The sequence below is a fragment of the Myotis lucifugus genome, unplaced genomic scaffold (assembly GCF_000147115.1).
Source record: "Myotis lucifugus unplaced genomic scaffold, Myoluc2.0 scaffold_473, whole genome shotgun sequence".
In the NCBI taxonomy this organism is placed as follows: domain Eukaryota; kingdom Metazoa; phylum Chordata; class Mammalia; order Chiroptera; family Vespertilionidae; genus Myotis; species Myotis lucifugus.
The window spans coordinates 281,484-291,816 of NW_005871521.1; the positions used below are offsets into that span (position 1 = coordinate 281,484).

The 10,333-nt window shown below is 51.7% G+C and overlaps 1 protein-coding gene across 1 annotated transcript in view; it reads left to right on the forward strand.

Moving 5' to 3' along the window:
* Positions 1-7,677, forward strand: part of LOC102433314 (alpha-actinin-2) — a 43,351-nt gene extending 35,674 nt beyond the window's left edge. The window contains exons 11-16 of the mRNA XM_023744550.1: positions 478-612; positions 734-913; positions 1,705-1,851; positions 3,087-3,152; positions 4,588-4,746; positions 5,737-7,677. Coding sequence (XP_023600318.1) covers positions 478-612; positions 734-913; positions 1,705-1,851; positions 3,087-3,152; positions 4,588-4,746; positions 5,737-5,895 — 846 coding nt within the window. The 3' untranslated portion in view covers positions 5,896-7,677. The remainder of the gene's footprint in view (positions 1-477; positions 613-733; positions 914-1,704; positions 1,852-3,086; positions 3,153-4,587; positions 4,747-5,736) is intronic.
* The last annotated feature ends 2,656 nt before the right edge of the window (positions 7,678-10,333 follow it).

Here is a 10,333-nt window from a genome sequence, read left to right on the forward strand (position 1 = left end):
GGCCGTCGGCTTGCCATTCAAGAATTTTCAGAATACAGGATGAGCATGTCCCACAGGTGTGTGACTTTTCAGTTCAGAAAATTGCTTAGAAAACTGGGAACTAAAATACTTGCCTCACTTGCTGCCTCAAATCCAGTGAGAGTGAAAATAGGGTTATTTGAGCCTTTTGGCTCATTCTTAAGAAGAGTTTATTTTCCTGGTTAAAATCCAGCACAGTTCCCACCCAGCCCAGTGTCCCTAACACCCACCCACTCAGCCTAGTGTCCCCGACGCACACCCGCCCAGTCTTAAGCAGGCATGGGCGGCAGTCACAGCTAGAATGAGCTCTCCCTTTAGTCTCAGAGTTGGGACTCCCTCTCCCCTTCCTCTCCCCCCCTCTGCTCCCACCCCCACACTTGGGACCATCACCCCATCTCTTGGTCGCTCCCATTGGACCAAAGCTGGCCTCTGACCCCTGCTGCCCTTGGGCCCCGACAGGTGAAGCAGCTGGTGCCCATCCGAGACCAGTCCCTGCAGGAGGAGCTGGCCCGCCAGCACGCCAACGAGCGCCTGCGCCGCCAGTTCGCTGCCCAGGCCAACGCCATCGGGCCCTGGATCCAGAACAAGATGGAGGTAGGGCGGTGCCTCCGAGCTTTGCCCGACGGGGGATCAGTCCCTGGGCTGGCGCTGCACCCGATTCCGGGTTGGGGGCGGGCCAGACCTGCTCACCTGGTCCCCACTGTGCTTGTCCCAGGAGATTGCCCGCAGCTCCATCCAGATCACCGGGGCCCTGGAGGACCAGATGAACCAGCTGAAGCAGTACGAGCACAACATCATCAACTACAAGAACAACATCGACAAGCTGGAGGGCGACCACCAGCTCATCCAGGAGGCCCTGGTCTTCGACAACAAGCACACCAACTACACCATGGAGGTACCTGCCACCTCCCTCTACCCCCGCCCCCGCCCCCACCCGTGCTGCCTCCCTGGCTGTGACCGGCTCACTCAGGGGTCTCACCCACGCCGGCTTATTGGTTCCTGTTGAGTCCTGCAAGTGCGGGAGGTGGAGATCTCTAAGTCTCTCCTCCACGTTTGTGAAAAGGCTTGTGACCCAGCCTGGCCAGTGTGGGTCAGTGGTTGAGCATCGACCTGGGAACCAGGAGGTCACAGTTTGATCCCTAGTCAGGGGCGTGCAGGAGGTGGCTGATAAATGACTCTCTCTCATCATTGATGTTTCTCTCTCTCTCCCTTTCCTTTCCTTTCTGAGATCAATAAAAATATATTAAAAAAAAAAAGCTGTGAGCCACAGCAGGCACCGCGCCACTGTCAGCAACAGCAGCAGCACAGCAGGAGCTCATTGCATGCTTCAGGGAGAGGACCAGACATATTCCACCAGCTGACCCATCTGAGCTCCCTGGGAGCCTGTGGGTGTCATCCGGGGCCCTCCTGTGGTCTTGTGACATGGAAAGATATTTCTAGTGACAAAGAGACTGTCCACTGTATATCTTATCTACAAATGTCGCTGTTAGAACCCTGCCCTCGCTTCCTTCTGAGCATGTGCCACTACAGAATCTTGCAGAAAGCGGGCGAGTGGAGAGAAGCAGCGTAGGGAGGTGGGAGTCAGCCCTGCTTCTCTCACGTTGGGCCGACTCTCCCGCGAGGAGGCCGGGAGGCCAGGTTGAGGCGCCAGAAGCCCCAGAACTGACGGCTCCTCTCTCCCGGCAGCACATTCGCGTGGGGTGGGAGCTGCTGCTGACGACCATCGCCAGGACCATCAACGAGGTGGAGACGCAGATCCTGACGAGGGACGCCAAGGGCATCACCCAGGAGCAGATGAACGAGTTCAGAGCCTCCTTCAACCACTTCGACCGGGTACCTCCCCCTCGAGCTCTTTGCAAGGCAATACTGGGGACATTCAGACACGTTCGAGAGAATGCCCATGCCGTTCGCTTAAGTCTTCACGCCCTAGAAGGTCACGGGCGGGGGTGGTGAATGCCAAAGGCAGACGGCCACCGTGGTGACGGGGGCTAAGCTCTGACGTTGCCCAGGCCACGACGTCTAGGATTGTGTGCTGTTCGGTGCGGTGACAGTGGACGCCTTTGTACGTGGCAGCAAAGCTAGATTTGTTATAAGCGAATGTGTGTCCTTAACAAAATGTGGTTCTAAAGACTTCAAGCCTTTTCCTCAGGAACTATTTAGGTAAAAGCACCTGATAGAAATTTAACCTGTTCTTTTGCCATATAAAACTTAATTTTCTTTTTTAATGAACAAAATCGACTCTTAAAGATGTTTTAAGGAAAATGCACCAACAAAATGGTGAGCATTTTCATCGTAAAGGCATCTAAAAAGTGAAGTGTATTTTGATTTCAATAGTATTGAGTAAAACCAATTCTCTCTAAGAAAATCTGGCATTTAGCGACGGGATTTGGGGGCGGCGGGAAAAGGAAAGATTTAAAATGACCTGGAAGTTCTGAGCCTTAAGAGAGGGGGTGCCATTGAATTGGAGGTGCCCCGGGCAGCGAGGCATCCCATTCTGGACTTCGGGGCTGAACCTAATGGTCATCTCTGACAAGATAGGGCCTGGGCGGCCACCTGGTCCATGGAGGCTGGGCTGCCCTGTGTCCTGCCCTGGCCTCCTCTCCACCGTGAGTGGCCGTGCGTGGAGCCTCACGGGGTTTGTGCTGAGGCCACGTTTGCCGCACGCAGGGCCACGCCTCGATTCCTCTCGGACCTTGAAAATAAAAACCATCGTGGCCCAGGCCTGAGAGCGGTGGTGGGCTCTGCTCAGCCATCAGTGGGTGGCCGTAGTCAGCTTCTGACTGGGTCATTTTCAGGGGCACTGGGCGCTTCCTTCCATTGCTTTCTTCAGTGTGTGGTCTTCCTTTCTTGTCTGTTGTCACCCGCCCCCCCCTCCTGCTTTCCCCTGGTTAAGAAACCATTTTGTAACATCCCTGGGTTGGCTCTGGTCTTCCTGTAAGTCAGTGGTGACCTTGACAGTCTCCTTGGCCAGCTCAGATGTCCCCTTTCTTCCTGAATTTTGTTCCTTGGGTCAAGTAGAGTTGCTCCTCTGCCTCTAATTCCCAGCGTCTGTTTGTATCTGTCGGCAGAGGAAGAATGGCCTGATGGACCACGAGGATTTCAGAGCCTGCTTGATTTCCATGGGCTACGACCTGGTAAGCAGAAGTGGAGGTTTCCCCAAGGGGATGTTTTGCTGAACTTGGGTATATATTACAGGAGGTGACTGCCCCAAAGGGATGGTGGCACTGTTGGGAATGAGTCCATTTGCATTGAATAGGATAATCTTTCTGAAGGTCGCCTGCTACCATATGAAAGCAATTTCACCGAACCAGAATCTATATTTGTATTCAGTCATTGTTCAGATATTAAGCTTTCCTGATGATTTGTAACAGCTCTATTGAGATATAACTCACTATACAATTGACCTGTTTAAAGTGTACGCTTCTGTGGCTTTTCGTATCCTGATGATTTTTAAGTGCTTTTCCCTCTAACATTTTAGAAAGTAAAAAGGTTTAGTAGCAAATCAGCTCCGAAAGCCTTGCATTTCTCTGTGGCCCCTCACTCCCCTGGGAGCCACTGATGTGGATTCTCAGCGTGAGCCGCCCCGACTCCTCTCTGACCTTGAAAAGAAAAGCCTGGAGAGCCACCTTCCAAACTGCATGCCGCTCCTCTCGGTTGTCATCTGGAAAAGGGCCAGCTCTCTCCTTGAAGTCTCTTATGTTCAGGCTGCGGGAGTGTGGGTCCCAGGGTGGAGGGAATTCAGGAGCCTCAGGCGTAAAGCCACAGCCCCTGTTACTGTCACTGGGTGGAGTGACCTTTGTTCCAAAGCCTTCAGGGGGTGCAGGATACTTAACCCTTTGCACTCCGCTGTCCACTCTCAGGGGACATCGGAATTCTAGCATATCACTCGGATGTCCCCTCTCAGGGGACATTGCAGTTTATTAGTGATTACGGGGAATTGAGTTATTTCAACGCAACTTTTTGAGACAAGCATGTTTCCCTGAAGTTTTATCTTGAAATGGCACAAGAAATTAAATCAAAATATCGTAAAATTACTAAGATATATACAAGAAATGTCAGCGGGTTTTGTGTCGGATTAAACAATAAACTACATATTCCCGATGTGGGACAAAGAAAACGGGACTGCATTGTGTGTTCTAACAGGAAAACACCTGGTGGCAGGCGTCAAACCACTTATTACTGTCAAACATGCACTAATCAGCCTGCAATGCATATTGGGGAGTGTTACAAAACTTATCATACTGTACAAAATTATAAACAATAAAATATAGGTTTTTTTGCAAATATACATTCCTCGATGTCACCCAATTCATATAAGTCCAATATCATTATAATACGTTACTTGGTTCCAAAATTATACTAAATAATACGAGGGTCTGTAAATGCACGTTTCCGCCGCAAAGTAGCGTCGAGTAGCTGGTAGCCAATGTCCAGAATGGTTCGGAGTGCAAAGGGTTAAGTGTTCACTGCTGCCCAAAGGACCTGGCGGGCGGCAGGTGAGAGCACGGACTGGCTCTGTTCATAGCTGTGTGCTCTTGAAGCCAACGTGTCCTTGCCACCTCGCCGCAGGGTGAAGCCGAGTTTGCCCGCATCATGACCCTGGTGGATCCCAACGGACAGGGCACCGTCACCTTCCAGTCCTTCATCGACTTCATGACCAGAGAGACGGCCGACACCGACACCGCGGAGCAGGTCATCGCCTCCTTCCGCATCCTGGCGTCCGATAAGGTCTGCACGGACAGAGTCCTTCTGTGTGCATTTTTCTCATAAGAACAGAAACGACATTGCAAGGGAAAATATTCCGGGAGTAGTGCATGTTGGACCACATCAGCATTGTTTTCAGAAAGCAGCAGGTAGCCCAGCTGGGGTGGCTCCGTGGTTGAGCGTCGACCCATGAACCAAGAGGTCACCAGTTCGATTCCCGGCCAGGTCACATGCCCAGATTGTGGGCTCCGCCCCCAGTAGGGGATGTGCAGGAGGCAGTCAATCAATGGTCCTCTCTCATCGATGTTTCTGTCTCTCTATCCCTCTCTCTCTCTCAAATCAATAAAAACATTAAAAAAAAAAAAAGCAGCAGGTAAACAGTGGTGGTTCGCCCAGAACAGAAAAATCAGACATTCTGCTCCTGGAATTTGTGCTTGGGCCTCAGTGAGTTTCATGCAAGGAACCAGGAGTGTGTACTTTGTAGGGTTTTTTTTTTTTTTTTTTGGTGTGTTTTACTGGTTCAGCCAATAAACTTGAGGTCACAGTATTTATCCCTCCCGCTGTGGCTGTTTGAGAAATAATGGTGGCAATGCTCCCAGTGGGAGACCCACTGCCCTGCAGGAGTGGTCTTAGGTGTAAGCTTGGTCTGCAGGCACCAGGCCCATTAGACGGCCTGCCTTTAATCTTTTTTATTATTATTTTTAAAATATATATTTGTATTGATTTCAGAGAGGAAGGGAGAGGGAGAGAGAGAGAAACATCAATGATGACAGAGAATCATTGATCGGCTGCCTCCTGCACGCCCCCTACTGGGGATCAAGACCGCAACCCGGGCATGTGCCCTTGACCGGAATTGAACCTGGGACCCTTTAGTCCACAGGCCGATGCTCTCGACACTGAGCCAAACCAGCGAGGGCTGTACCCTTTTTTAAATTGAACCAACCGTGTATCAGCATGAGCACACCTGTTGCAGGGTTTCCCCGACTGACTTGCAAACCCCTCTGTCTCTTGCAGCCATACATCCTGGCGGAGGAGTTGCGGCGCGAGCTGCCCCCGGACCAGGCGCAGTACTGCCTGGGGCGCATGCCAGCCTACAAGGGCCCGGGCGCGGTGCCTGGCGCCCTGGACTACGCGGCCTTCTCCTCCGCGCTCTACGGGGAGAGCGACCTGTGAGCCCGACGCTGGCCTGCCCACAGCAGGGAAAGACTTTGACGAGCGTGGTTAAGGGAAGGGACAGGGAGAGATTTTGCGGCTCAGTAATGGTTTATGACATAGTGTGCTTCATCAGTAGGTTTCTTTATTTCGGAATTGTTAGCTAAATGCGATGGAATATCAGGGTTTTTTGGTTTGTTTCTTTGCTCAAACAAGGCAAAATCCTTGAGTAGTATGAAATGAGGAGGATCTAGGGACAGAAGAAAAGTACAAAATGGGAAATTCCCAAATACCCAAGATTTGAGACCAGGAAGAAAAAATTGAGTAAATGTTTGATATCTTTAAAAATATTCTTAAGTAGGCTTATGTGATTATCGTGAGGGGAATATATTTGGGATATTCGTGTTTTATCTTCTCATCCAAAGATTAGCGATATTTAAGTACTATTGTTTCTTTAGTTGAATTTAATGTTGTGAAACGGAACTTCCAGGGAATGGAACCAGACGACCCAAAATATCTTTAGTACTTAAAAATTTTTAAATAGAGTTTATAGTCAGCTCTTCGTTGTTTAGGACTACGCAGTCCAGTTAGTGGATTTCAATGCCTTATTTATCGTCCAAAGTAGAGACCTCAGGAATCACAGAAGCCGGTCTGCTTGCCAGAGAGGAAGCTGTAGTCACTAGGAAAAACGAATGTGTTAGGATCACGTACTGAATCCAGGTTTCTGTGCATTTCCTAGAGCTTGTTAGCACGGGTTTGGAAGAGATGACTGTAGGTAAGCGCCTTAAGCCCTTGACTTTCTGACCTGGTCAGGAGGAGTTAGTAGGAAAGGACTCATCCTTAGCAGCAGTAGAGGTAGAGCTTGCATCACAGACCTTTACATATTTTGGGGGGATGCTTTTTGTGTAGTAGGAACGACTCGACGTTTTTTGCCAGCACTCAGCGTGCGGTCACCATTGTGATTGGTGCCGAGCCCTGGGTCTGGCTGTCTCCACACCTGAGGCCCTGCCACGGAGGACACGCCATGCTCCCAGCATCCTTTGCTCTCTTGAATGTTCATCTGTTCGAATGTTTGGGCTGCCTTATGCTATAACTCCCCCTCTGTTGTTCCATCCTGTTGACAGCTTGTAGAGAAGGCAGGAATTCTGTTTACATCTGAGTCCTTAATGATCAGGAAAGGGATTATAAACAAACAAAAAACTGTTGCCAACAGCAATGCAAGTGTTACTAGAAAAGCAGTCCTGTGCCTGTTGCCCACGGTCTGCTTTCTCAGATTTTTGGTGGATTGCCACCAACAGCTGGAAATGTGATACTTTCCATTCATACCTGTTCGGTAACTTCCTACTTTTACTGCATTGGCTCATGTAGAACCCTTAACCTTTAAACATTTCATTTGCTTCATTTTATTAAGTAGTTGGTAGGTAGCAAGTTCCTGAAATGCCCGAGTCCCTGTGTGTCATGCCAAACACTTTGGGTGATAAGTAGAGGAACTCTGACTCTTTATTTCCAGCAGGTGCTATATTCCAGCCATAAACATTAAGGAAACACTGGGAAGTCGTTCTGACTCTGAGGCTCTGAGGGGGACTTGGGGTGTTTTAGGACGCGTACAGGTAGCTCAGCTGCCTAAAATGTTCATTGCTTTACAATATTCAGGCAAGAGGATAGATGTACTATCTGCTAATAAATGAAGAAAGGAGATAAACTCTGAAAAACACTTAATAAACATGTTTATACTCTCATCTTAGAAGATATTTTTATTTCTGAAGCTGAATTATCCATTAAACTTAATTTATAAAAGAAAAAGAATCCATGCTTATCTTTTTTTCAAAGAATGGCCCGTTTCCTCGGTTAACCACAAACTTCCTCACTTAAAATTGCCATCATATTTAAAAACTCTCCTTTGGGTAACTATTTGCCAGCCATAAAGAATTAGAAACTGGCCCTCGCTGGTTTGGCTCAGTGGATAGAGCATCGGCCTGTAGACTGAAGGGTCCTGGGTTCAATTCCAGTCAAGGACACATGCCAAGTTGCAGGCTTGATCCCCAGTAGGGGGCATGCAGGAGGCAGCCAATCAATGATTCTCTGTCATCATTGATGTTTCTATCACTCTCCCTCTTGCTTCCTCTCTGAAATCAATAAAAAAAAAAAAAAGAATTAGAAACTGGCTGGTTTGGGGGGGGGGGGGTAAGGGGTAAATTTGGGAAAAGGAATTAAAGGTAACCAAATGGCCCCCTGGCAGTTTGCTCATGCCGAGTGGCAGGCTTGATCCCCAGCAGGGGGGCATGCAGAAGGCAGCCAATCAATGAGTCTCTCTCATCATTGATGTTTCTATCACTCTCCCTCTTGCTTCCTCTCTGAAATCAATAAAAAAAAAAAAAAAAGAATTAGAACCTGGCTGGTTGGGGGGGGGGGGCGGTAAGGGGTAAATTTGGGATGAGGAATTAAGGTTGATCCAATTGGCCCTGGCCAGTTTGGCTCAGTGGATAGAGGGTCGGCCTGCAGACTGAAGGGTCACAGGTTTGATTCCATTCCAGTCAAGGGCATGTACCTCAGTTTCAGGTTCAATCCCTGGCCCTGGTGGGGGCACATGCAGGAGGCAGCCAATCAATGTGTTTCTCTCACATGGATGTTTCTCTGTCTCTCCCCCTCCCTTCCACTCTCTAAAAATCAATGGGAAAAGTATCCTCGGGTGAGGATTAACAACAAAAAACCCCAGGAGTTATCTGAAGGTCTTATCTCTACACAATGGGTTTGTGTGGGATGAGCTGAGTGAGGGTGAGGGTGAAGGTGAGGGTGGGGACTGGGCCAGCCGATTATCACCAAAATAATAATCACCTACAGAGAAGAGAGGCTTTTTTGCAGTGTTCCCATCCACTACAGATGCATTTGTATTATTTCCTAGGGCTACGATAACCGAGTAGCACAAAATGGGTGGCCTCAAACAACAATGTATTGTCAGGTTTGGAAACTAGAAGTCCAAAACCAAGGTGTCAACAGGGCCTTTCTCCCTCTGACATCTACAGGGGAGAATCCTTCCCGGCTCTTCCAGCTTCTGATGTTTGCAGGCAATCCCTGGTTCCTTGGTGCGCAGGTGCATCACCCCAATCTCTGCCTCCGCTGTCACTGTACGTGGGCTCGATTATTAGTCCTAACTAGGTCATGAGTTGCTCTAAGACAGGTGGGGGTCGGGGTGGGAGGCAGTTTGTCTTTGCATTCCCATGTCCGACACACAGTAGGACTCAGTAAATGCTTTCTGTCTATAAGTGGCCGTACACGCATCTCGCCCAGCACCAGGCTATAGCGGGAGGCGCGTAGTGCCTGGCCTTCCACTCAAGCTCCAGCTCTGAGCTGCACACAGTGGGGGACCAGCCTTGTGGGACCAGCAGTGAGGGGTCAGGAGCGCGGGGTCAGCATTGCGGGGCCAGCAGCGCGGAGCCAGTGTCCGCTCCCCACACAGCCCACGCTCCAAGCCGCCACGCGGCTGCACTTCCGGGTTCGAGTGCGGAGGTGCGGGAAGCTTCGCGAGGACCGGACTACATTTCCCAGAGAACCCTGGGGCGAGCCTCAGGCGATTGGTTGAGACCGACAGCCAATGCGGCCGCGAAAAGCTCGCACAGACCAATCACAACCCCGGGGCGGGAGCTTCGCGTGGATGCTCAGCTGCGACAGAAACACCCTGAGGGGCCGGTTCCGGGACGCACGTCGTTCTCCCCCTCGCCACGTCCTCGGCTCCCCGGCCCCCGGCTCCGTGGCGCGCCGGGTGCTGGCCGGTGTCGCTCTCCGCTGTCCCGTGTGGAGACCGCCCTGCTGCGTCCGGCGCCCGAGGCGGAGGAGCGGGCCCAGCGGCATGTCGCCCGCGCCACAGGAGCGCGCGCCCGCGGGTAACACTCGGCCCAGCCCGGGCGCGGGGCTGCCTGACGCGCGCTGTGGGTTCCGGGTCTCGACGCCCCGCAGGATTCCCGCGGGAGACGGCGGCGCCTGTGGGCTTCCGGAGCAGCCAGGGCGCCCACGTGTCTCCCCGTCCTCCCCGCCGGCACCCCGTGTCCATCTCCCCGTAGGCACCCCGCCCTTTCCCGCCGGCACCTCGTCCTCCCCCGCCCGCACCCCGTGTCCATCTCCCCGTAGGCACCCCGTCCTCTCTCACTGGCTCTCCGTCCTCCCCCGCCAGCACCCCGTGTCCACCTCCCCGTAGGCACCCCGTCCTCTCTCACCGGCTCTCCGTCCTCCCCCGTAAGCACCCCGTCCTCCCCCGCCCGCACCCCGCCGTTTCCCGCCGGCACCCCGTGTCCACCTCCCCGTAGGCATCCCGTCCGCCCCGCCCCTGCTTCCCCCGTGACCGTGTGCGGTGCACATCTTTCATTGCATTAGGCGTGGTAATAACTCAGTGGAAAAGGTTTGGGGGACCGTTTTTCTAACGCTGCGCGAGCGGTGCGCACATCTTTGATGAGTACTCCCTATT